General features: G+C 50.3%; 1 protein-coding gene and 1 long non-coding RNA gene across 2 annotated transcripts; one reads left to right on the top strand and one right to left on the bottom strand.

Annotated features, from left to right (window-relative positions):
- Window positions 1-1,570: 1,570 nt before the first annotated feature.
- On the bottom strand, window positions 1,571-5,263 carry LOC103175624. The gene is made up of 5 exons (XR_487516.2): window positions 5,090-5,263; window positions 4,692-4,823; window positions 4,090-4,174; window positions 3,806-3,887; window positions 1,571-3,489 (listed from the first exon to the last, which is right to left on the bottom strand). It is a non-coding gene; the product is annotated as an uncharacterized LOC103175624 (long non-coding RNA).
- Window positions 5,264-6,712: 1,449 nt separating this feature from the next.
- LOC103175740 (serine/threonine-protein kinase/endoribonuclease IRE1) lies at window positions 6,713-25,524 on the top strand. The gene is made up of 22 exons (XM_042342559.1): window positions 6,713-6,799; window positions 12,801-12,918; window positions 13,429-13,462; window positions 13,631-13,703; window positions 13,981-14,053; window positions 14,281-14,403; window positions 14,497-14,598; window positions 14,729-14,990; window positions 15,479-15,557; window positions 16,053-16,212; window positions 16,669-16,787; window positions 16,952-17,137; window positions 17,267-17,489; window positions 17,701-17,791; window positions 18,025-18,214; window positions 18,774-18,873; window positions 19,334-19,533; window positions 19,973-20,120; window positions 20,466-20,593; window positions 20,814-20,937; window positions 21,500-21,567; window positions 21,968-25,524. Exons 1-22 carry the CDS (start codon window positions 6,713-6,715, stop codon window positions 22,187-22,189), a joined length of 2,910 nt encoding a protein of 969 aa, XP_042198493.1. The 3' UTR covers window positions 22,190-25,524.
- The last annotated feature ends 1,540 nt before the right edge of the window (window positions 25,525-27,064 follow it).

Here is a 27,064-nt window from a genome sequence, read left to right as displayed (position 1 = left end):
TAAGCAGAATATTGAAATATACAATGGTTTAAGTAATATCCCACCTTTTGTGCCAACATGTAAGGAATTGCAGCCATCTTTCACAAGCTACATATTTACTTACACGTTGTTACTTAATACCACCTTGTGTGGAAGTTGTAAATGTGAAGTGGAAAGCCAATCAAAGCTTTCGCCAAATCAGCTATTTAAAGACCTACCGATCATAAACACAAGAGTGGCCAAACCATGAAGTTAGCCTCTTCTGGTGACAAAGACCCTCCACATACTGCTGTGGCTTTCCATTCCAAATTGGTCAACACTTCAAAGTAAAGGCTAGTTAGATGCATAAAGATCTATTGAACTAACAGGAAAAGATGAAAGCTGTTGTGGAAGTAAACGTAATATCAGACTGATTTAATGAGTTTCTATCTGGGGAGGTGGGGGAAAGGGTTGCCTAAAATGTGGGTTTACCTTCCCTAGACATTTATTTTATTATTTGTTCTACATAAGGGTCTGCAGAAGTGTTCATTGTGCTTCAATTCCATTGTGTTATTTGTTTTATGCAATCATATTATGATTTCTGTGCCTTAGGTCCATTTCCCCGGCATTCCTTGTTGCCCCAACCCATCGCATTCAACCTAAGTGTAAATTGATGCTAATCACTACATGAATCGTAGATGCCTAATTAAGGGCTCTAGTGTGAAGAATTTATAATTCCAGCAAGTCATCTTTCAAGAGCAGTTTGCTGAAGGAAAGATGAATATTTGCAAAATGTTAAATTAAAATAAGTAATATATTTTAAGATGTGTATAAGTTGAATTTTTAATTTTCTACATTTTAATTTAGGCCTGTAGGTACAATATTGTATTTGTTTTGACCTTATGTCAGGGCTAGAATAACACACATTTGACTGCATTCCAGTCTTACCTACACTGTTGCTTTCTTATATTTTGTGGGCAATATTTGCCTGCCAAAAAAATGTTGCATGTCTTGTTGTAGTCAGGTCCTACCTGTGGCCTGTATTAAGTGTGCAATAATGAATCGAGTCCAAGGACTAAATGCACTATGCATAATCATAATTAAAAAGATTCTTATAAATTATGTTCTTTCGTACTTCACATTATCACATTAACATTCTGTGAAGGACTAGCTTGCAATGTTTTATTTAATAAAATTCCTCCTCTCACAACACGTGTGGACTGTTGTACAGCTACTTTTGTGTCTCTGTAAATTGGGTGCAATGTGCAAATAACAGCTGGGAAGAGAAAGGGAACCCACAGAAGGATCATTTTATCTGTGTACAGAATGTTTAGTCTGGCTACTAAACTGAGTTCCCAACAAGCAGGCTTGTGGTGTTCCATTTCCCTTGCTCAAGGAGTTGTTCTTTTGAGTGAGTTGAAGTTGTGGCACCAATGAGTTCATAAAGCCATTGAGCTCGCATCAGAGAGCCCAAGGTCAATCCTTTCCTCACCTTATGTCCTCCCACCCCCATGTATGTGTATTCCTGCAAGGAACTCTGGCATACTTCTGCTAAGAGTACTCCTGCAAGATTGCTTACAGTAATTAAATAGACCAGTTTAGAGCAGAGCTTGATTCAGATATTGTTTTATTTTGTTCAACCTAATGAAAGACCAAGAATGACACACTTTATTTTGACATTTCTTATAAAGTTTAACATGGGTGAATAGGATCGAGACCAGACTTGGCCTCAAATGTAGGCAAATGTATTTTGAATGCAAATGCACGTATCCTGTAAATGTACACATGCAAATTCAAATGTATTTACCAATGTCCTGGATGCCCATGTGGCATTTTCTATTCAGGCAGAAAAAATGCAGCACTTAAAAGAGCATTTACAATCCACATCTTTACACGTAAAAGTCAATACAAGAGTCAAAACCTGTCAAAATTATCACAAGTTCACACACAAAACTCACTGCATTTAATAAAAAGTTGCATACCAAAATTCTCGTCAGTGATTTGGGCTCTTTCTGGATTAAATATCTTCCCTGCAATAACTGAAAACTCTTTCTACAGCACTGGATGAAGAGGGTACACACAAATAATATCTTGCTTACAGCAGCAAACGAGGGAACCCCAGCTGGTTGTCTCTCCAGTAGTTGAACGGGTCAGCTGCAAAAGGCAGAGCAGCCTCCCATAGGTATTCGTCTACTTCGGTTTAATCTAGTGCGGGTTTCAGCCTCCATATCACTGGAGGACCTGTGCTATTTGCAGGTGCGTCGCCTTTTCGTGGTTATGATAATGCTCGGACCAGGTCTTGTTTCAGGGCCTTTCTGGTTAAGCACACCATCGCAGTTTAAACTTAGGATCGAGAACCATTTGGGCTTGTATAGGTGTTTCTCCAGAATAGCAGTAGCATAGCAGATTTTCTGATATGAGAGACGATTGCAGAAATTTTGGTAATGATTTGCCTATTCCATCTGGCTTCATTAAGAATCAGATGCAGAGCTTGATTAAAACACCGCTGGTGAGCTGGCATGTTCTCCATCAGTTTGTCACTGGTTGGTGTGTTTGAGGTGGGCTGAACCTTAGCATCAGCCTCAGAATCAATATCGGAGGCTCCCAAGCCATTCTTGTCGTTGTTAACCAGTGTGGCAATAAACCCAGGCAGACTGAAGGCGGCCACCATATTGGTTGCGCTGTCAGTAACAATAGTGGTAATCTTATTGCCAATAAAAAAGGATTCGGTGATTTCCTCATAGTACTGGTGAATGTGTGATGGCCTGGTATCCGCCTACATTCAAGCAGAACGGATTTCAAGGTGTAGTCCATTACCACATGCCCAGTAACAGCGAAAGCACGCTGGTCTGTTCGATCAGATATCAGCAGTTAATCGACACACGGATTGGGCACAGTTGAATATTTTTGTGCAGTGACTGGTAGCGTTCAGTTAACGTCTGCATAAATGGTTTGACCGTCGTATTTGATAGCCAGATTGTGTGGAAAGACTGACTGTCCACAAAAGATATGGGCAGCAGGTTACCGAGGAACGAGGGCTGTATTCGTTTGGACTTGCCGAGGATCATTCGGACTCCACTTGTGTATGGAAACCATGAAGTCGCTCATTTCATTTGGATTCCACTTGATGAAGTGGAGATGCAAACTCAAATGAATTTGCATTTAAATGCAGAGGCATTTGCTTTTGGACTCAAGTCAATCTCCCCCCCACAGAAGAGTTTGCATCAAGTATCAACATATCAGTTTTTAAAATCATTTTGATAAAGGTGAATTGAGTACATTGCGATAAGCACTGAAGCGGGTGCTCAACTTGGAAAAGCACTCCTTACACCAAAAAACGGCATCAATTACACTGAAGTCATAACAGAAGATGCAGTGTACTCTCTTTCAGTTCCACATCTGGTTGCTCCTTGCATAAAGAATATTGAGTTACAAAAAGAATTTCTGACAGTGGCCTAAAAATTGGATTTGAAGACCACATCCTTCCAATTGTATTGCCTGTTCTTGGGACTACAGCACTTCACCTGGGATCTGAAGAGGGTAAAGAGATTAGACTAGTGTACATGTGTTACATTTCATGCTCAGTTTCACAGATGTGATTAACTTAATTTCTGATCAGAAGTCTAAACACACACTTTTGTCTCAAACATCAGTCCAAAAGTCAACATATTTGAAACGAGCAGGAGGAATATTCTTAGGAGAATCAGTGAGCTGATGATTAGTTGTCTACTGAAGGGGATTTCGCTTGGAACAGGTTTTAAACTATAGGTGAGTGACCGAACTTTGAAAAATATATTTTTGTTACTTTCTAGGATTGTTTCCCTGCCTCACTTTACATTTAGTTTACCTGACTGCCATTTTCCTACTCCCATGACGTCTTGCAATCACCATCAGTCTCTGGGCAGGTTCTACATTTCAAATGGTTTTGACTAGAAGGAGATAAAAGGATAAAATGTTACTGATGGTGTGATGTTCCTGCGGCCAGCGCTCATTCCTGTACTACATACAAGTCACCCGACTGGAATCAGATTAGAACTTAACCTCATGAGCTTCAGAAGTCTAACACGCTAAGAAAATCATCATATTCCAGTCGTGTCTATACCCAGTTAGAGAAAAGTTACATTTAGTTACCTGACTGCCATTCTCCTTCGACATGAGGTCCTGCATTCATCGTCAATTCATCCTTTGGCAGGTTCTACATTTCAAAAGGTTTTGACTGGAAGGGAACAAAAGGATGAAATAAATGTTACTGATGGCGTGGTGTTCCCTCGGTCAGGGCTCATCACTACACGTCACCCGACTGGAATCAGATTTGAACTTTTACTTCATGAGCTTCAGAAGTCTAACACGCAATGAAAATCATCATATTCCAATCATGTCCGTACCCAATTAAAGACGAATCGTCTAAATTTTAATTATTAGAATTGCGGTGGCAGTGAAGGGCGATAACAAAATATAGCCTCCACGGTCTGTCACCTGGAACATTTGAAATAATAATAGTCTTTGCATTTGACACAGCGTCTCAAAGCACAGAATATACTGTAAAGCGGGCTGACTGTGCATTTGGTGGGCGGGGCGCAGTCTGATCAATTTAAATGACGATTGATTTACATTTTAAACGTAATCAATTTAAACACTGCAGGTTTTGCTTGAGATATTTCAAGAATGGAGCAAATAAAAAAAAAAAGCTTACATTCCGAGTCCCCCCAAAAAAGGAGGGTTCCCTCACTCACCTTTGCTGAGGCCTTTGCTGCTCCGTTTGAGTCAAGTGGGCCACGAGGTTCCATGTGGGGAGATCAGGCTGCTCCCTTTCGGCTCCTTTTATCAAAACCATGTTGCTCTTAACACTTAAAAGATTTATGATCCTGCGAATCAATGAAACACAAAAAATCAACGAACAGGTGCAGCAGATGGGGAAAAAAAAATGCAACTTTTCAAGAGGTGATCAAGACATTACTCTGGTCTGGTGGGCCAAACCCTGTTTGAAACGGTTTAACGAGGCGCCTGGGCTGATACCTGCATTTTCCGAACAGGAAAGGTGATTGACAAGGTGCAGGTGGGCAGAGGGGGACTCGGAAACCTGCCCGAGGACAGGGATGGAGATGGATGGGTGGGATGGACGGATGGGTACCTTTGGATACAGTTGCGGTCTCGGCGTCTTCATGAACGATCCCCCAGTGTCAGGTATAGGGCGCTTTCACCGTGACGCACTTCCGGGAGCAGGCAGCATGGTCCTTCCGGTCTAGCAGTCAGTCCATCTCGCCTCTGCCTCCACCCATCACCCCACCCCCCAACCCTCTCTCTCCCCCCCCCCCACCTTCTCTCTCTCCCCCCCCCCCAACCCCACCTCCACCCATCACCCCACCCCCCAACCCCCTCTCTCCCCCCCTACCTTCTCTCTCCCCCCCCAACCCCACCTCCACCCATCACCCCACCCCCCAACCCCCTCTCTCCCCCCTACCTTCTCTCTCCCCCCCCAACCCCACCTCCACCCATCACCCCACCCCCAACCCTCTCTCTCTCCCCCCCCCCACCTTCTCTCTCTCACCCCCCCAACCCCACCTCCACCCCTCACCCCACTCCCCCTTTCTTCTCCGACACCAGCTAACTCCATGCCCCTTTTGCAAACTGCACCAATTGTGTATGTCTTCCTCCTTGATACCCGCTCGCCCTTAAAATATCATTATAATAATAATAATAATATTCCTTTTGCATTTGGTAATTGCGTGCAGCACCGAGCCACACGCCGTCGTGGATTGAGTGACCACATTTTGTTTGTTTTTTAAAAAAAAGAGATTATTACACCCCACCCCCACCCACCCCGGGAAAGCGATCCGCCAACCGGGTTCCTACTTACCGCTGGGTAAACAGAGGCACGTGGCGTAAGGAAACGTGCCCCACCTTCCGCCCCGCCCGGGAATTGAACCCGGGTCCTCTCACTTGCGAGGCGGGTGCTCCGAACCACTATCTCCTCCACCTCCGCCCAACACGCTTCCACCCCAGCCCCTCGGAACTTCCACCCCAGCCCCTCGGGACGTCCACCCAGCCCCTCGGGACTTCCACCCCAGCCCCTCGGGACGTCCACCCCAGCCCCTCGGGACTTCCACCCCAGCCCCTCGGGACGTCCACCCCAGCCCCTCGGGACTTCCACCCCAGCCCCTCGGGACTTCCACCCCAGCCCCTCGGGACTTCCACCCCAGCCCCTCGGGACTTCCACCCCAGCCCCTCGGGACGTCCACCCCAGCCCCTCGGGACGTCCACCCCAGCCCCTCGGGACGTCCTCCCGACGCGAAAGGCGCACGTACAAGCGTAATTCGCTTGCGGCCGTGGTCGTCGCCTTCTCCGTTCCACCTCCCAAGGTCGGTCGGAGTTCCAACCGACTTAACTTGGGTGGGTGGTGGGGGGGGGGCGTTGTTGTTGTTGTTGTTGTTGTCTGTATCTTCCTCCTCCTCTCCTCCTCTTCCTCCTCCTCTCTGTGTCCTGGCAGCAGCTATTTTAAAAAAAAAGAGAGAGAAATCCTCCTCAGACTTTGGGCTATTAACGTTGGGCTACTTTGGGGGTGGGGGGGTCGACTTTTGGGCTACAAAAACGTATGTAAATGCCTGACCGCCCTGTGGGGCCTATAGCTGGGAGGGAGGGAGGGAGGGAGGGGCGTCTCTCTCTTGCCCCCCTCCCCCTCCCCGCCCCCTCCCTCCCTCCCTCCCCCTGCGCTTCCCCGTCGCGGCGCCGGCAGTGCGGCCGCGGTTGGTTCGTCATGTCGAGGCCTCCCGGGGACTCGCTGCTCCTCACCGGCTTCCTGCTGGTCTCGCTGGCCGCCGCGCTCTGCAGCCTCCCGGGCAAGGTGAGTGTGAACCCGTCCCTCTCTCCACCCCCCCCCACCCCACCCCGACCCGACCCGACCACCCCCCCCCCCCCCCCCGCTCCCGTGCTCCCGCCCCCCGCGCGGCCTCGGCCAGGAAAATCCCAGGCTTCACCTCCCAGCGCTAGGCCGCGCGCGGTTACTAAGGCAACGGGGCCTGGAGTTCTCACCGCCCCGGGGTCCAGTACGGAGCTGACCCCCCCCTCACCCCCCACCTCCCTCACCCCCCACCCCAAGAGGGAGGCGGAGGAGCTTCGCTGCACCGGGTCTCTGAAGCACAATCCGTGACCGGTCCAGGATCGCAATTAGAAAATATTGGGAGAGAAAAGGATCCCCAACATAACCCCCAACGTGTGATTTATCTGTTGGGAATGTGATTTTTTTTTCTTCTTCTTCTTCACCGAAAAAAAAGCATATTTTTTTTATTAAAAAAAAAGATTCCGCTGGAAACGCTCTTCGGAGTGGACGGAGGGGACCCCCCACCCCACCACCACCACCCCCTCCCCCAGGAGGGACCGATGGCTGGACATGCGGCCGGACCCCACCCCCACTCCCGGCGCTTCAACCTCCGCAATATATCAGCCCATCTTTTACCCCTTCCGGTCAGCGTCTGGCCAGCTCGGTTGCGGTCGTGTGTCCAAGACCCTCGTCCGGGAGGTCGGGCTCGCAGCCCGGGTTGGACGCAGCGCTGCGCTGCACCGCCGCGCTGGGGGGGGGTTGGTGGGGGGTGAGCCCCGCTTTTATCGGAGGCGCCCGTCCTGCGGGGGGAGACGCCGACCCGCAGTTCCGTCAGCGCCGTGAGATGTCCTCCCTGACGTGACGGGCGCTTATTATAAGTTGCAGTCTGTCGTGGCTGCTGCCCGCCCTCGTCCAGGTGTCCGGTGAAGGTCCCACCCCGCGAGCTGTGATTTTTACTAACCGTGAAACACTTCGCTTGATCCAGCTCGCCCACGCTATAACCCGCCTAAGGTGTACCACAGGCAGAGGGTCCGCATTGCCTCACTTTGAGGGACATTGAGAATGTCGCCCCCCTTTTCCCGGGAAACTACTGAGGACCTGGATCAGAGCGCAGCAATGATTATCAGTACTTGTAACGCGGCCGGTGGACCCTTTTGCTGCAGTTGGGCTTCAGTGATTGTCAGGATCGATAGTTCTTGTGATCTGTCTTGAGTTCTGCTTGTAGAGGGGAGCCTGAATTGCCTGACGTCCCCTCTTGAAGCGTCGGAATATAAGTACTAATCCTCGCATTTGGCATATAGCGCTTTTCACGTCTTCGAGACGTCTCAAAGCGCTTCACAGAATATGCTGCAAAGTGAATTCACTGTACGTATGTGGGCGAAACGCGGCAGCCAATTGCGCACAGCAGTGTCCCACAAGCAGTCGTCGGCTGGATTGAGGTGAGAAGCTGGGCCTGAAGCATGCCCAGTATGAAGGAACGCACGCACACCTTCTGTTTGTCTCGGTTGGTCAGTTGGTTGGGGAACCACTGCAATCATGCCAGCGACAACCTAACAAATAATATTGTCTAATAAATCCTCCTGCAGGCCCCTGCTTTGCATACTGGTCTTCAGTGGCCTGAAGCTGCTTGTTCTCTTCACCTCCAGCCGGACAGTGTTTCACAGAGCAGAACAGAAACACGACAAATTGTCTCTCGCTCAGTTGATGGCTAAGACGGAGGAGTAACTCCTCAATTAGATATGTCTACTTTCTAAATATACCCACAAGAGCTCATACGCTTCTCATTTAAAAAAGGCCGTTCTTTTTAATCGGTGGCAGTGGCTGGTGGTCTGAGGTTACACAGCCTTACTATCTGGAAGCTCTCACCCTCCATTGTCAGGGACGTGGCTAACTGGGGATTGAGCCAGCGGTGTGTAACTCCCTCGTGCACCTTATTAAAGCAGTGGTGCCTGGTCAACCTGAGCCTGCCTCCAGCCCGTCCAGTATTCCTTAAGTTGAAGCTATTTTTAGGGTTGTCAAGGAGCACAGGTCTGCTCATTAGACCTTCTCAGGCCCAGCAGTTGTAATTAGCGCTCAGGCTAAGTGGAGAGAATCTCTAAAGGCTATGATTAAAGGGTATTCGTTAGCGTGTGTTTAGTGTTCAGTGAAGCTTAACAGCTAGAGGAAATGTTTTCCATGCAGTGAGAGAATATTTGAGGTGATCTGAGCTTGTGGCTGTGTTCTGTAGTCTGTGTCTGGTCATTATGACACTATTCAGTCCCTAAGGTTGCCCCGAGCAGTTGCTTTTAAATTTTACAAAATTAACAAGTTCTTTGGGGGGTTTAATTACAACAGCAATTACAACAGAGCCTTTCATGTAAAAGGAGGCCCCAAAGTGCTTGATAAAACTGGAGTACAGTCACCCAGGGTCGGGGGTGAGAGGTTTAAAAATGTTCAGCAAATGTGCATTTAAACAGGTTGTGTCGAGGTTTTTGAAGGCAGGAAAAGGGTGAGAGAAGTGTGGGTGGGGGGAGAGAAAGGGAGCAGTGGAGGGAGAGAGGAGCGAAGGAAATGTTTCCAGAAGATTAATGCCAGAGGATGGGCTGCTGTTGGTGGAGGGGACAGAGTAAGCGAGGGGGCATTACTCGAATTGCAGCACAGCCGGGGAAGGCAATAATGACATTCCAGCATAGCCTGTTCTTGGCAAATCCCTGAGGCAGGTGGAGGGCAGAGATACAGAATTCTGATACAAGCATGAAATGTACCCTTCAATTATTCTGTTTTGCTACGCCCAGTACTGTCAATCCAATGCTATCTTCACCAAGAGCCTCCCAACCTCTTCAGAAAGCCTGGGTGTGGGGGGATTTCATACGAAATTCGAGCATCGAGGACTTGAGTGACTGAGGCTGTTTGTGGGCTTTGACTAGACTCAGTAATGTTGATCACATTTGAAATGCTTATTATCATAAATTCATAGATTGTAAACATGCAGAACCAACCATGTGCCTTAGATATCTTTGATTTGTGTTGAAGGTTGGTTAGGATCCAGCTCATGCGTTTGATCACAACCGAGGATATTTATTTCTTGGCAAATGTTGGTTGGGTGTCCGAGAGATGTGGCAGATTCCATTCTGGTTTAGAGTTTTCTCTCTGAAGATTTGTTGTGCTCTTAATTCACCAGCTTTAATTCCCTTCCCGCCTGCCCTATGTTGTCTCTCCCAGTCACCCACGCACTGACCTGCATCAATACAATACCCATACTTTACCCTTTATGATTACGGTGGTGATCTCAACTCGATGCCCCCTACTTGGACTAAAGGTTACTTGCTCTCGCTGTATAATGTCAAGGTCCGGCGATCAAAGGCTCCCTCTGTAAGCCGCTTGTTTGAGATTGGGCGCTGTCTCCTGTCTGTGTTCCATGTGCCTCTCCACTGAGCTGCCTAACCTGCATGTTCCATTGCTGAGGGCAGAGGGGAGCAGCTGTGCCGGTTTGCTGCCTTGCACTTGGTGGTATTCTTGAACAGCAGGTAGTTTCCCACACTGCTGTTAGCACGGGGTTGTCTGTCCCTGTCCCCCACCAACTGATCCTCTCTTCATTTCCACGAACTGCTGTAGTTTTTACACCTCTGTTTCTCGCTCTTGTGGTTAAAAACAAGGCTACGCTGGCAGTGTCTTCATGCACTGTGTGCGCTACACATCTGATTTTATCTGATGGTTTGGTTGGATGTTGGACCATTGGGGTTGGTGGGGTGGGGGGGATTCTTGTCTGTGTGTGTGTATATGTGTGAGCTCTTATGAGTTGTGGGGGGCGATGGACGGACAAAAGATCCATTTGGAATACAAAGTTCCTTTGCTGAGAGGATGACCCGTTACAGATAGCATCTCAGTGGATTTGCTGGGTTTTGTTTTCTGTGTGTTAAATTTGCCCTGTTTGAAAAGCGCCTGTTTTTTCAGGTGAACGGCCTTCTCGTGTTTCCTGTGGGGAAGCATCCAGCCTCTGCTCCCCGGCTCCCTCCAGCCATTCCCCTTCCCGTCCGCCAACACGGTTACTTAAACCCAGGGTGCCCAGTTATCTGGTGCCGAAATGTCTGAAGGCTAAATTTCTGATGCACACGTCACTGTGTGAGACAGGTTTAATGCCGTCAAATGAAGTACAGCCGTTTGTCTCACACAGGTTGAATCCAATTGGCAGCAATTTCACCAGCAGAAGTGACTGGGAGTGGCGCTGCCATCGTCTGAGCTGTGTGACTGACTCAATGGTGCTGCCAACTCTGCAGCACCAGGGAACATGAAGTGTCTACCACTACGTTAAACATAAACCTGCATTCAGACACTTGCCAACCTATAATCTGCCCTCATTCAAAATCAGCGACTACCCCATGTTTAAGTTGGTTACTCATCGCATTGCTTCTGCGAAGCCCTTTGAGACGTCGCGAAGACGTGATAAGGCGCTCTATCAAATGCAAGGATTATGATTATTATGATGATGCTCTATATCGATTCGCAAGGAATGTTGAAGCAGGGTCAGTGGTCAGGAAGAGATGTGCAAAGCACAGCTGCAAACTGAAGTTTCTCTCTCTCTCTCCCCCAAGGTCTGGCACCTGTTGACAAGGCAGCTAGTTATGCTAGTTCAGCATTAGAACCATTTTACTGCACATATAACCCCCTCTGGAATGGTGGTTGGTTCCTGAGCCCTTTTTTAAAAACCTTCCTGTTAATTTTTTGGGGGGAGGTGGGGGGAGAGACAGAAAACGAATAAAGTTTCGACACTGACCAATACCACAGAATCTCTTTCAGCAACAGTTTGTTCAGTGGTCTGTTCTGATAATCTGTTCTCAAATTTTCAACGGATCTTTTAAGACCACTTCCTACTTTACAATCATCCAGCCGTTTAACAAAGAGCACTTGCCGATGGTGGGGGGCACTGGGGGGAGAAGAGAGGGAGAGCGGTGATGTCTCTTAAATTAACCCAATTGCTGGAGAATTACTTATTAAAACAACGATGAGGGTGTGTTGTAAAGTTTTACATCCCACTGAACATTGAAGGGTTTAGGTCAGCCCCTCTGTAACCATCGCTGACTATCTCACTCACTGCCTTCAGTCTAGAGTCCAGATTAACGTGTGCTGATAACACCTTTGTACATTGCAAACAAAGCGAGAGATTTTACTGTCACCATGACCTGTTCTTCTAATCCTCCCGTCTGTAGATGAAGACGCAAGACTGTTTTTAATATAAAAACAGATCCCTTCTTACCTGCTCTTGCTCCCACAAAAATATACAGTCAACTCACATTACAGTGCATTCTGTGAATTGCTTTGAGATGTCTCGAAGATGTGATAAGGCGCTATATCAAATACAAGGATTATTATTATTTACTGTAAGGCTCCTTACAGCTTCCTATCTGAGTCCTGCTGTCTGTCAATCCTTGCATTTGATGCACTGCCTAAAACTCAGAAACACCTCAAAGGGCTTCACTAACACTTGCAGTAAGGTTGTGTATTTGTAGGCAAACATGGCAGGCAAACTGTAGGATTATTCGCCGGTTTGTAGGACCTTTATTGTCCACCTGACGGGCAGACAAGACCTTGGTTTAACGTCTCTTAGGAAGGACGGCATCTCCGACAGTGTGGCGCTCCCAGTACCGTGTCCCCCACAACTTTATCCTAGACCGTGAGCTTGAGTCCCAACGCGGGGCTTGAACCCACAGAGATGAGAGGGCTGTCAACAAACACTGCAGGTGCTGGGCTGTCATTGCACTATCATCTCTGAGTGTGATTGACGTTGCCAGCATCAGCAGTGAGGACAGGCCAGCTGCAAGCAGCAGGTCCCATTCTGCGCCCACGTGCAGTTTCCAGCTCAGAACAAGTTGACTTCCTGTGAGAGCGAGAGTACGGGCGGGTGTCAGATATGGCATCAGCTGCGTCGGCTGTATAAGGGTTGCTATTAGTGGAAGAGCTTTGAGACCTTTCAACGATGTGACAAGGCACTATATCAAATGCAAGGACTATTATTGTTATGAACTAACGTGATGCTTGTCTCTTGCAGTGTTATGGGAGTTCCAGCACGCTGCTCCCTGAGACCCTTCTCTTTGTCTCCACCCTTGATGGAAGCTTACATGCCGTCAGCAAACAGACCGGCTCCATCAAATGGACTTTGAAAGAAGGTGAGAGAGAGAGAGAGAGAGAGAGAGAGAGACAGAGCTGCCTGGGACCATGACACTGGTCTGATATGAGATTGGAAATGGTGGCTCCCATATTTTGTTTCTTTTCCTGTTTCCACCATACCGACCTGTCCGCTTGGTGGGCACTAGCCTGCGCTTGGCGGGCACAGGCCTGGCCTGCTCCATGTCTCCCACCCCGCCCTATCATCAGCAGTCAGGCCATCAGCTTTTCTTCCCCCACCCTCTGGAACTCCATCCCCCAATCCCTAGGTCTCGCACCCCCTCTCTTGCCTCCTTCCCTTGCCCATCTCAAGATCTTTCTCTTCGACCGCACCTTCGGACACTCTCCTACCTCTACCCTCCACCCCTCCTGATCCCAAACCCCAGCTCAGATATAAACCCTTAACTGTCCCAACGCCTTGGCACATCCTCCCAACGTGAAAGGTGTTGTATAGATGTAATTTGCTGTTGTTCTACTCTGTCTAATGTCTGTTCCTTTCTCTTGTGCTTCAGATCCTGTGCTTCAGGTTCCGATGCATCTGACAGAGTAAGTTCTCAGTGTCAGGGCTCATCCACTGCTTCCCAGTGCAATCTCCGCTCTGCCGCCCGAGTTCTGCCCCACCTCCTCTCCCCTCACCCCCAAAGCTGGACTCCTAATCTTATATGTTTCTGCTCTGAAGACGTAAATTGTAACTTCTGTCTCCTCCTCCCTCAGGCCTGCGTTCCTTCCTGACCCCAATGACGGCAGCCTGTACACACTGGGGGGCAAGAACAAGGAAGGACTGACCGTGAGTTACACACGGTCACAATGTCTGTTTAATAGCTCTCCACCTGCACAGCAGCTTCCGATTGGGATCATCGAGGAGTGCGGGGGAGAGCAGGTTTTGAGTGTGGGGGTGCGGGAAGACGGGTGGGGGGTGGGGGGAGAATTGTGTTGAGGTGTTTAGGGGGAGAGGGTACTGTTGCCAGGAGCAGAGTGCCGCTGCTGGAGGGGCTGATTTGCGATGACACTGGTCGCTGTACGGTATGAGATGTAACTGGTGTTTTCATTTTGTCTGTGGGCAGAAGTTGCCGTTCACCATCCCGGAGCTGGTGCAGGCCTCACCGTGTCGCAGCTCTGACGGCGTCTTGTACATGGGTAAGAGCACCCGGTCTGCCTCCCCTCCCCTCCCCCCTTCCCCCTCACCCACCCCCCACCTCACACCGCCGTCCACCAACTCAGCCTTAGCACCCACACGCACACAGCTTTACATGCATCCTCTCCTCCGATATGCACGACAACAACACCAACAACAAATTGGGGGCAGTGAGCAGCTGGATGAGGAGTTGCCTGTCGCTGACCCCCTCCCCCTCCTCTATCCGCAGGTAAGAAGCAGGACGTCTGGTACGTGGTGGACCCGCTGACCGGCATCAAACAGCAAACACTGACCGCGGCCTTCGCCGAGAGCATGTGTCCGTCCACCCCCCTGCTCTACATCGGCCGCACAGGTAGCTGACTCCACAGGGGGTGAGTGGGGTGGGGGTTGGTGGGGGCGGGGTGCGCAGGGTTGCGATGCGGAGACTGACCGTGTTTGTCTTTAGAGTACACCATCACTATGTACGACACCAATAACAGAGAGCTGCGCTGGAACGCCACCTACTTCGATTACTCGGCCTCCCTGCCCGACAAGGACACGCAATACAGTAAGGACGCCACTTGATTGGTGGGCGGGTAGGGGGTGGTGGGTGGAGCGGGCTGGTGAGTGGGGGGGGGGCACTGGGCGGTGGGCAGGGCACAGGCTCCACTGCGTATAACTTGAATGAAATGTTACAGAGATGTTACACTTCGTGTCGAATGGGGACGGGCTGGTGGTGACGGTGGACCAAGAGTCGGGTGACATCCTGTGGATCCAGAACTACGTCTCGCCCGTGGTGGCCGTGTACATGTGGCAGCGCGAGGGCCTCCGGAAGGTTCCGCACACCAACGTAGGCACCGAGACCCTGCGCTACCTCACCTTCATGTCCGGGGAGATGGGGCGCATCACCAAGTGGAAATACCCCTTCCCCAAGGAGACGGAGACCAAACACAAACTGATGTAAGTGCATCCGGTCCCGGGAGGTCTCAGTCCGCGCGCAAAGGCTCGAGTTTTAACAGTTTCGGAGGAGGCCATTCAGCCCATTTTCTTCAATAATTTCTTTGGCTCAGTCGAGCGTCTCAACACATGTGGAAACCCATCACCATTGCTTAAGAGTTCTCCAAACCGAGCTGAGAATTCCAGGCCTCCGAACTACACATGGAAATCCCAGAGATAGATTGTTGGAATGGAATGCGCTCTCTCTCTCTCTCTCTCTCTCTCTCTCTCCCTCTCCCTCTTTCTCTCCCTGGAGGGATGCATCCTGCTTACCTAATTCCAGAAAGTATTAGGCGCAGGTTGGCTCTTGCCAAGGGGACCCCAGAGTGTGCGTTGGGCTAACTGCTCTTTAATCAGCTAAAACTGCCTAGCTTGCCATTGAGAGCGCTGCCCGGCAAGCTTTCCTTTAATTTTCTTTAATGAAACCTGTGTCTCTTGCTCTCGCTCCTCAGGCCGACGCTGTATGTGGGCAAATACTCGACCAGTCTGTATGCGTCCCCGTCGCTGGTACACGAGGGCGTGGCCGTGGTGGTAAGTGTCGCCTCGAGTTTATTCCCTCGTGGCACACAGCCGAGACCCCTCGGGTTTGGTTTTTTAAAAAAAAGAGAGAAAAGAAAAGAATTTCTGCCCACATTTGATACAGCGCCTTATCACGTCGCTGAGACGTCTCAAAGCGCTTCACAGGATACACAGTAAAGTGCGGGAGAAGCACTATTGTCAAGAGGCTTTGAGCTTTTTCAACATCACAAAAAAAGCGATAAGGATACCAGTTTGGACTTGCACTTTCACCCCCTCCCTCCCACCACCCCCCCACCCAACCAAGCTATGTGTGTGTGTGGCGAGGGAGGGAGGGGGGGAGCAGAGCATTCGCCCGTCCACACAGCCACTCCACTTTACAGTATATCCTGCGAAGCGCTTTGAGACGTCTCAACGACGTGATGAGGCGCCGTATCAAATGCAAGGATTGTTATTATTATTGTTATTATTATTTGTTCGGGTTTGGAAGCTTTCCCATCGTCTCCGCAGCCCCGGGGCAGCGCGCTCCCCCTGCTGGAAGGCCCGAGGACGGAAGGGGTTACGATCGGAGACCGGGGGGAGTGTGACATTACCCCCAGCACTGACGTCAAGTTTACCCCAGAAGTGAAACACGCGATGGACCATCTGAGAAACCAATGGCTGCTGATCGGTGAGTGGCGTTAGAGCGCCCTCCGGTGCCGGCACAAGGCAGGACGCTCACAGTTACATTACACACACGCACACACACACACACGCGCGCGCGTGTACACAAGCTGTTACTGGCCCTCCTGAAACCTTGCCCTTCCGGGAGTCCACCTTCCCATCACAGCGTGAAACTCTCCGGTAAGTGAGTCCAGTGTCCTGGCCTCCACCGCCATTCCTCCCCCCGGCTCTACGGGCCTGCTCCGCCACTGTGAAGCGCGTGGGGAGCGCTAGGTAAATGCAAGTCGTCGTTGCAGTTTGTGTTGGTGTCAAATGTCAGCTAGTGTGGCCTGACCACAGCTGAACACAGTACTTCAGGTGTGACCAGATTATCTTGTGCTGAGGTTAGGGTTAGGGTGGGTGCTAGGGGGTTTGAAAGCCGTTACTGTTGACTCCTGGACTGACAAGAGAGTTTTGTTTGCAGGTCACCATGAAATACCCCTGGCGGCCCACACCAAGATGCTCAACAACTTCCCTGAGAACTTACAGAAGGTTCCGGACGCTGTGATTCCCACCCACCCACAGAACGAGAGATTTGAGGAGGTTTGTTTCACCATCGTATCCCCTCTCCCCTCACTCACCCCCACTCCTCTCCCTCACTCGCCCCCTCTCCCCTCACCTCCCCTCCCCTCGTACGATGTTGGCAGTTGCAGTGACTGTGGTGTCAGTGGTGAGCGGAGCTGTGACTTGTGGCTGTTGTGTTACAGCTTCTCCCACATATGGAGGCTGTGGCTGGAGATTGTGAGCTGCTGAGGGAGCTGGAGGAGACGTATGGCCGGCAGCAGGCCCCGCGCCAGGCAGCTGTGGACTCTGTGCTGAAGGACATGGCCACCATCGTCTTCAGCACCTTCCTGCTGGCCGGCTGGGTTGCCTTCGTCATCACCTACCCCAAGGTACCTCTCTCTCTGGCAGACAGTACAGCAGCAGTCAGTTTGTTCTCACTCTCTCTCATGCACACTCTCTCAGTCTCTCACACACTCTCTCTGTTTCACTCTCTTTCTCTCACACTCTCTCTCTGGCAGACAGTGCAGCAGCAGCAGTTAGAGGAACGGTTGGAGCTGATGCAGCAGCGACAGCTCCTCTTCCACCCTCCGATCCTTGGCCCCGACACACATTTCCTGGACACTTCCCGGGCCCGGACGGAAAGTTCCAGCACCAACACCCCCAACGTGTCCAACCATTCGCTCCACTCCAGCCACTCCCTCTCCGACTTCGGCAGCTCAGCCACCGAGCAGGAGGATGGAGGTGAGCCCACGTGGGAGAGGGAGGGGCCTGGAATCAGGGGGAGTGGCTGTGGTTGAAGGGGAGGGGCATGGAATCAGGGGACGGGGTCTGGGGATGAGGAGGGTTGACCACTGAAGGGAATCAGCCAGGGGGCACCATTGGGGGCAGAAGCCAAGCTGCCGGGGAGCACAGGGAAAGCCCACAGTAACAGATCCTCCTCTTCCTCCCTCAGATGACGACTCCAACATTGTGACCGTGGGGAAGATTTCCTTCAACCCGAAGGACGTACTGGGCCACGGAGCTGAAGGCACCATCGTCTTCAAGTACGTCACCTCCTCGCACTGAGGGTCCCCAACAAGGATTAACTGCGGGGTTAGGGTGTGGTGCTGGGGGAGTGGGGGCGGGTGGGGGGGGCCAGCGGGCGAATGGGTGGGGGCGCGATTTTAGTATAAAGTTTCTGCAGACTCCCGCCCTCCTGATCTCACACCAGTTCTTTTTCACCGTAAACCCACCGTGACTTTTCCGGTGACTGTGCGTGTGTGTGTGTGTGTGTCAGGGGCAGGTTTGATGATCGGTCGGTGGCGGTGAAGCGGATCCTGCCCGAGTGTTTCAGCTTTGCCGACCGGGAGGTGTGCCTGCTGCGCGAGAGCGACGAGCACCCCAACGTCATTCGCTATTTCTGCACCGAGAAGGACCGGCAGTTCCAGTACATCGCCACTGAGTTGTGTGCCGCCACGCTGCAGGAGGTGAGCCCCACATGGCAACAGCAGCAACAACGACAAGTTCTAGGATGCGGGTTCAAGCCTCCACTTCGGGACTTGGAATTACCTCGTCTCAGCTGACGCTCCAATGCAGCGCTGGGTGGGGGCGCTGGATTGCCGGAGGTGCCGGCCTTTGAACGAGACATTAAACCAATTAGGGTTCCCGTCTGCCTGTTTAGTTGGATGTTAAAGATCCCACTGAAAAAGAGAATGGAGTTTCTCTCTCGCACTCTCTTCACTCTCGGGGTCCTGGACAACAATCCCCCCCCCCCCCCACCCCCCAAATAAGATTGGCCACTCAATTCACGACTGTTTGTGGGACGCTGCTGTGCACAACGAACTTTCGCACTCATACACAAAATACAATCGCTCCACTTTACAGTATATCCCTATGAAATGCTTTGAGACGTCTCGATGCTATAGGGCGCTGTATCAAATGGAAGGATTATTATTATTATTAAACCCGCGGGCCGCTGTGTGATGGAGTTGGACGCTGTGCTTTGGAGACCAGGCTGTGAGCGCGATGCTGTCTCTGTTATTTCAGTACGTTGATCAACGGGACTTTGAGCGACACGGACTGGAGCCCATTCCCCTGCTACAGCAAACCATGTCTGGCCTGGCGTATCTGCACTCGCTCAATATCGGTAAGACACAGGGCCGTGCCCTGGGCAGAACGTTAACAACCTGTGGAGTCCTGTAGCAAAGTGGTTAGCGTGCTCGCCTCGCAGTCGAGGGAACCCGGGTTCGATTCCCAGGCAGGGTGGAACCTTAGGCAAGTTTCCACATGGCTCTGTTTACCTAACAATAAGTAGAGTTGTTAGTGGATTGGCGGATAGCTTTTCCGGGGGTAGTAATCTCTCAAAAAAAACTGGGTCACTCAATCTACAACTCTTTGTGGGACGCTGCTGTGCGCAATTGGCTGCTGTGATGCGCCCACAAAATACAGTCAATCCACTTTACAATCTACCTGGTGAAGAGCTTTGAGACGCCTCAACCATGTGATAAGTTGCTGTATCAAATGCAAGGATTATTATTATTGTTATGAATAACAGTGCCTTTGCGGATTGTGTGAAGTGTTGTTGTAAATTGCGGAACCTGTTGTAGTCCACAGGGACCTGAAGCCACACAACATCCTGATCTCGATGCCCAACGCCCACGGCAGAGCCAAGCCGCTGATCTCTGACTTCGGGCTGTGTAAGAAGCTGGCGGCAGGTCGGCACAGCTTCAGCCGCCGTTCAGGGGTGCCGGGCACCGAGGGCTGGATCGCCCCCGAGGTGCTGAACGAGGACTGCCCGGCAAACCCGGTACGGCCAGAGCTCACCAGCCTGGGGTGGATGGGATGTGGGCGGCCTACGCTGAACACCTCCGGTTTAAGATACCTTCTCCACCATGTGTATTCTCCCCCTCGTACCCCTCCGCCTCACCATCGGCGGCCGCGCTTTCAGCCACTACGCCTCGAAGCTTTGGAACCCTCAATCCCTCGCCCCCCCCCCCCCATCCCCTCTTTTTAGATCACGACTGAGAAGCTACCTTTTCGACCGTACTTACGGTCACCTCCGGCCTCCCCCTCCTTCACCCCTCTGGCTCAGTGTCAGGCTCTGCCACTGTTAATGACTCCCGAGTGGCCGCCCAGCGTGAAGGGTGCAAGTTCTCGGTGTGAGAAACGATTGGAAATTGCTGACCTCCACCCTTTCTCTGTTCTCTCTCTCTCTCCCCCTCTCTCCCTCCTCTCTCTCTCCCCAGACGTGTGCGGTTGACATTTTCTCTGCGGGCTGTGTGTTCTATTACGTGGTGTCTGAGGGCGGCCACCCATTCGGGAAAGCTTTACAGCGACAAGCGAACATCCTGCTCGGCGTCTACACCCTCGAGCACCTGCAGCCGGACACCCACGGTAAGGCAGACCCCTCCTTTAACCCAGAGCCCCCCCTCCCTGCGCCCTGCCCACAGGAAATGGAATTGAATTGAGTTCCCCTCCCTCTGGAACTCCATCCTTCTCGGAGCCCCTCCGCCTTGCCACCTCCCTCGCCTCCTTCAAGGCCAGTCTCAAGACATTCCTCTTCGACCGCACCTACGGCCTCACTCCCTGCTCCACCCCTCCCTGGTTCCAACCCCCAGCTCAGGTGTAAACCCTTCGTTGCCAGCGCCTCGGGACGTCTCCTCCCAACGTGAAGGCCGCTGAGTACACGCGGTGTTATTACTGTTGGTTTACGAGGGGTGAATTGCCGCCATCTTCCAGATGACATTATCGCCCGGGACCTGATACAGCAGATGCTGAGCGTGGAGCCCCCACGGCGGCCGTCCACACTGAGCGTGCTCAAACACCCCTTCTTCTGGAGCCTGGAGAAGCAGCTCCAGTTTTTCCAGGTTGGTTTGTTGCGGGTCAGGGGTTAGGGTTTGGCTGTGGCTCTGCTTTCCCTGTCTCTCCGTCCGCGTTCCTCGCTCTGCACTGAATTCGTGTTGGATTCTCACCGCGTGAACGAAGCCGGCCTGGTTCAGCAAACCGGCCACGTTGAGGGGGTTTATCCGTTTGGCTGACCGACGAACGCTGGAATGTGTGCAGTAACCTGTGAGTTAATGGTTGCAGGACGTCAGCGACCGGATAGAGAAGGAGCCTCCGGACGGGTCAGTGGTGAGGGAGCTGGAACGCGGAGGCCGGAGTGTGGTACAGGGTGACTGGAAAGAACAGATCACGGTGCCTCTGCAGACAGGTGCGACCTGGTGCACTGTGCTACTCAACACCCCCCCTACCCCCTCCCCTCCCCCTCCACCCCCGCCTGTCTCTGTCTCCTCATCTTGCTTTTCTCACTATCCTGGCAGTTTCTCTGCTACACACACACTTGGGGACACCCTGACTGATTCCCAGTCCACCCTCGCCTGAGGTCTCACGTCATCAAGGGAAGCCCCCGAACAGATCAGCCAACTCCCAGCCCAATAACTTACTCTTTACCGAAATCCGTGAGCTTTATTTGTTGAAACTAACGTGACGGGTTGTAGAAACGAATATTATCATTTGATATTTCAGTCAGTAATTCTCTGATTCCACAATCATTTACATCGGTCAATTACACACCTGAGGCCATCTGCCTGCATTTTGCACGCGGTTAACCCAAGCTGCAAAATGTGCTGGGGATTGGAAGGCGCCTCGCTCTCTCCACTCGCTCTCCGTCTCGCTCTCTCCACTCGCTCCTCGTCTCGCTCTCTCCACTCGCTCTCCGTCTCGCTCTCTTCACCTCCCGGTTCTCAAAAAACCTTTGGGGGTTTTTTCCACAGATCTTCGGAAATTCCGATCCTACAAAGGTAGCTCAGTGCGAGACCTGCTGCGAGCGATGAGAAATAAGGTAACGACTTTCCCTGAACACATTTGAAACCTGTTCCTGTACATTCGGAGAGTCCGGGAGGCGGTAGGCGGGATCGGGTGGGGGGTGCGGGGGGCATGTCTCCCAGCTCCTGTCCAGCCACCTGTTTAGGGCCGCGGTTTCAGGAGCCGGTATCGCCCGGTCGGTGGGCAAAGATCAGGGTCTGGGAGGGCACAGGTGTGTTGCTTGATGACTATCTTTGTGTCTCTGCTGAAAGTACTTGTCACCACAGCTAGGGGGCGCCACCTCCTCGCTCACACCAGAAAATGTGTGTGTTGGGGGTGGGGGGGGCGGTGAGGGTGACATTGGGTGACGATGATCACGGTGGGTGAGTGAGCTTGGCTGAATTCCGGCTGATCTTTTAATTGCTGTTGATTCTCAGAAACATCACTACAGGGAGCTGCCGCAGGATGTGCAGGAGAGCCTGGGCTCGGTCCCCGATGATTTTGTGCGTTACTTCACCTCCCGCTTCCCTCACCTCCTGCTGCACACATACCGAGCCACCAGCGTCTACAGCCACGAGAGACTCTTCCACCCTTACTACTGCCAGGCGGCCGAGCACAGCCAGACAGCCCCGGGCAGCCAGGACGACGGATTGCTGTAACGCTGAGCGCAAGGCGACACAGTGAAGCTGTGAATTTGCTGCGAGACGCGTTCTAGCCATGGCCCCCGCTGGCCGGAGCAGTGCGAGGAGAGACTGAGTTTGGCAAAGACGACTGACTCGGAACCTGGACGTGGCCAAAGATAATAAGTGCCTTACTTATGGTGGGGGGTGGAAAAAGCCTCCCAGCTGTTTGTGAAAGGAAACCTGACCCAGAGAAGAAAATGAGGGTTCCTGCGGCTTTTACAATGACAGGAACATCTTTTAACACGTGCGAGCGAGGAGGGTGTTTGAGGGGAAAGGGAAAGGGTGGAAAGGAAAAAACTCTCTTCTTGAACTTTTTCCCTCAGAGTCTATTAAATCATTCCATGGTTTAGGGAATTGTTTTTGAACGATGGTAGAAGGACATGGAATGTGACGGGGGCTGCGGAGGGAAGCTTCAGTCTCTGGGGTGGGGAGGAGATGGGGGGTTGTGCTGATTGTGGGGGGGCTTTCTATGCTGGGGTGGGCTTCGCTTGGAGATTGGGGTGAGACAGACGTTCACATTGACACGTTAAGAACATAAGAATTTGCTGGCGAAAGAAGAACAAGGTCCATCTCGTTCACCTTCCACCATCCTGGTAGTCGCTTGACATGCTTTGTCCTAAACCATATAAGAACATGTGGGGTGAGGTGGGGTGTCCCGGGCAGCAACCAAACCCTCTCTGGTTGGCCTACAAAGCAAATGTTTCCAGATTTGAATATTTCTTGGTTTTGTGGCGACAAAATAACATTGATCTAAATTTCTATGATTACTGTGTTGGCCAACCAGAAAGGTCCACTGCTAGTCCTGAAGATATATTTAGCGCTTAGCATTACTGGGGGCATGTTCATGTCTGGGGTCCAGATTTCAGCTTCAGTCTCGCGTTCACACGTTGTGCCCATAAACAGGAAGCGACTTTCCCCGTTAATTAAAATCACAGAATGGAATCTCCGATGGTGAGTAAGAACCATCTCGCGGCAGACGTGATGCCCAGGCTGGGCTGGACCAGCTGGGAAGATTGTAGGGCTGTCGTTGGTCCCAGTGGGAGGGAAGGGGGAAAAACAGTATTGAAATGGGAGACTTTTTCCCTCTCTCTCACTTAGCTCCTTCCCCCCATCCCCACCGCACTGCTCAAGATTCCTTGTTTAACGACACAAACAACACTTCACCCCAAACCCCCAGCACTGGCACTGTTGGTCCGATTCAGTGAGAGATGTCACCACAGAACCTTACTTATTCCCTATGAGGTTTATTTCACTTTAAATCTACAGTCACGAGCACAGAAAGTGTTGTGAAACAATTCGTTTTCTGTGAGAAGATGTTGGCCCGTTTCCCAGCACTGTCTGCGGGTAATTGTGAAAACAATCATTTATGATATCCAAAAGGAGTAAGTTATTTATTTATTGGGGGGGGGGGGAGGTATTTTTGTACCTGAATGTCTATAAAGTTTTGCTTTTTAATATGTGCTGACTGAGGCCTCTAGATTTAAGGTGAATTTGATCCATCCTCTGGTTCTGTTTCTTGGCCATGTTGTGTGTTTCCATGAACATGTGGGATTCGTGCTGATTTGCTGATTGTGATGGGGGAAAAAAGGGACAAAACATATGAATAATTTATCTCCACTTTCTTTTTTTTTAAACGAAAAGTTTCGATGTGAACATTGTTCTTCTTGACGTTTGTTTTTAAAAAGTACAAAGATTAATAATGTAATAATAGTAATTCTTGCATTTGATATAGCGCCTTATCACATCGTTGAGACGTCTCAAAGGGCTTCACAGGATATTCTGTAAAGTGGATTGATTGGGTATTTTGTGGGCGAGGCGAGGATTCCAATCTGGACCATTTAACGCTTGCTATTAATCATTTTAAAATAAATTAACTTGTTAAAAAAAAACTAAATGAAACTCTTTCGCTCGTTCCGAATAACTCCCAGAAGTTTTAGTTGTTGTTTCAAGTCTTCTGTTAAATCCCTCTCTCGACTGTTGTCCGTTACAGATCTTGTGATATTTTAGTGGTTTTCAATCTCTAAGCTCATGAATTCCTCTACGGCTATTCATCAGATACTGACATGTTTGTCTCATCTTCCTGCAGGCAAATTATTTGCCAGGGTGTTACCTGTGTATGGGTAATCCAATTATGTTTAAAAGGTTGAATTTGTTGTAGAAATAATTGGCACTAAACAATCTCGTTAAGACAGGGTTTTCTGTCCTCAAATGTCGGTATCCCTCACACACCAGGGGTTATCCTCCCCACTGCATCTCAGCACTGCACTGTTTTAAGCTGCTGTGCAGAGACTGTACGGGAAAGAATCGGGGAGAAGTGACTTCACTGTGTAAAGCTGTGCAAGGGGATTGACTATCTGTCACTAATTACACATGGTTGTGCGGGTTCCACCACTGAGCCAGGATATGTTGGTGCCTGGCCTGGAGAGGTGCACAATTGTTTGAGAGAGTCGATTTATTTATTTATTGAAGAGACTGAACATAACACTGGTTGTGACTCTCAGGAGGGTCTGCTCCAGAGACTACATTTGGCACGTGCTCATTGTCAGCTTTTGTCCAATTCCTGTTTTGGTCGGACGGATGTGGAAATTAGTCGCTGCTTATATTTTTTACCTGAGATGCTGCAGTATTTTTCTATTAGGTCTTGTCTTTCACAGGTGCAAACCCCACAGATGTTTTGTTTTCAGCCAAAGTGCTTCGAAATAATGTGACAATAAAATGTCCTCAAATTGGAACTTCCTGTCAGATTTGTTGATTTGACAGAAACTGTTTGCGGTGAAATTAACACATCAGAACCTACATTCCGTGACTTCTTGTAAACCGTGTAACAGCAAGCCCAACATTGCCTTGAATGTACGGAGCCTATGGGATTCTTTGCAGTGAGTTTGATTGTGCAATAGCTGTTTTTCTCTGACAGAAGATACAGAGCTACAACAGCAATTGTGGTTACACTCTGGGATGCTACGCTGCATGAGGTACGCTATATAAATGCAAGTTTTTGTTACACACCATCAGGTCACTGGGTTGGTAAGGACCAGTGATGAATTTCGCACTGTGAGAGCCTGAGAAACGTGAGTTCTGCTTTTAGAATATTGCTACAAATCCATTTTTTTAAAAAAAAAGATTCAGAATGTCTGCAATGCTGAGGGTGTAAGTGCTCTCTCTCTCGCTGTTTTACTGGGGCAGTTTACATGTCGATGATTCAATACATGTGTCTGGGTCTTGGGAGCTTCCAGTGGTAAAATCGTGCTTCAGACTATTGGGAATGTAATTTTTTTTACTATCTCTGGGTTAATGCAATAAAAAATGAAAATGACTTCATGCCCGCCTTTTGTTTAATTGAAACGCGATTGGCAATGTCGTGCTGGAGAGATGCTCCCTGTGACAATGGTAACGAGTTTCTACTAACATTGGTAACCTTGTGAATGGGGGCGGGGGGGTGGTCCAACCTTTTGGCTGCTGAGGGCTGGATGCCCTATTTGAGAAACGTCTGGGCTGCATAAGCAATAAATAAAACTATTACGAAATAATACACTTATCAACAACGTACATATTTGACATTTCAAAGCGCTTCACAGAATACACTGTAAAGTGATTTGACTGCATATTTTGTGGATGAAACACAGCAGCCAATTGCGCACAGCACAAGGAAATTTGCTCAAAAACTCTAATGATTCAAAGCTCTGCTGCCCAAGTCCTCACCCATACCGGAATCCGTACCCTTGAAAGAGACCTGAGCAGGATCGCGAAGACAACTTAGAAAAAAAACTAAGAAATAGCCAATGAGAAAAAGACAAGAAATCAAAAGGATATCAGGAGTGGGACAAATTGAACAAAGGAGTAAGTCCTTCAGCCCTTTGAGCCTGTTCCAGCATTCCGTTAAATCACGGCTGACCAGGAAGAAAATGGTTTCTACAAGTACATTTGTGCTGTCATGGCTTTGCAAAAGGTAGAGGAGGTGTAATTGAGAAGGTTTCATCAACTCCCCAAATGTTACTGGTTTTGCTACATTTAGATGATATAGCACTGATGGAAAGAGTACAGTGTAGGTTTACGAGGATGGTACCAGGACTGGCAGGTTACTGCAATCATGATGGACTATATAGGCTACAGTTTTGTTGACGGCAGGAGTGCGTCCAAGCAACATTCAGAACTGAGGAGGAACACAAGGAAATGATTTGCTCCCAAAGATTCTGATGATTCAAAACTCTGCTGCCCATGTCCTCGTCCATACCAGAATCTATACCTCGGTCACCCTCGTCCTTGTCAGGCTCCACTGGCTCCCTGTTGCAGAACGGATCGATTTCGAGATCTTGACTCTCGCTTTCAAATAACTTCATGCCCTGGCACCTCTCTAGCTCTCCCACCCTCCGCAACCTGCCGTCTGAGCTCAGCTGGCTTGGGCCTTCTGCGTGTTCCTCGTCCCCTCCGCTCCACCGGTTGGCAGCCGTGCTTTCAGCCAATAACCCACGAAGCTCTGGGACTCCCTGCCTCAATTCCTCCGTCTTGCCCTCTCGCTACTCATCTTCAAATCACACCTGAAGGCTTTCCTCCCAGACCATGTCTTCGGTCCCATTCCCCCCACCACCCACCCACCCACCCCCCTCCTTGTGCCTTAGAGGGCACTACCCCTGTGAAAGCCCTATAAAATGGAATTTGTAAATGAAATGCTTGATCGAGTTTATCATTGGTGTGTCGGTGTGTCAGAGGAAACATTATACGGCTCTGGTAACGGCTAAATGAGATTGAGGAAGTAACCCAGGGCAGCCATTTCAGATGTGTCCAAAGCAGTGAAGAAAGGCAATTGTAGGAGGAGGTGTTTGTTTTCACTGAAGATAATTAATGGCTCCAACT

Source organism: Callorhinchus milii, unplaced genomic scaffold, assembly GCF_018977255.1.
Source record: "Callorhinchus milii isolate IMCB2004 unplaced genomic scaffold, IMCB_Cmil_1.0 Scaffold20, whole genome shotgun sequence".
NCBI lineage: Eukaryota > Metazoa > Chordata > Chondrichthyes > Chimaeriformes > Callorhinchidae > Callorhinchus > Callorhinchus milii.
The sequence above is the reverse complement of the archived record's forward strand: the minus strand, read 5'-3'. Positions and strand labels throughout refer to the sequence as shown.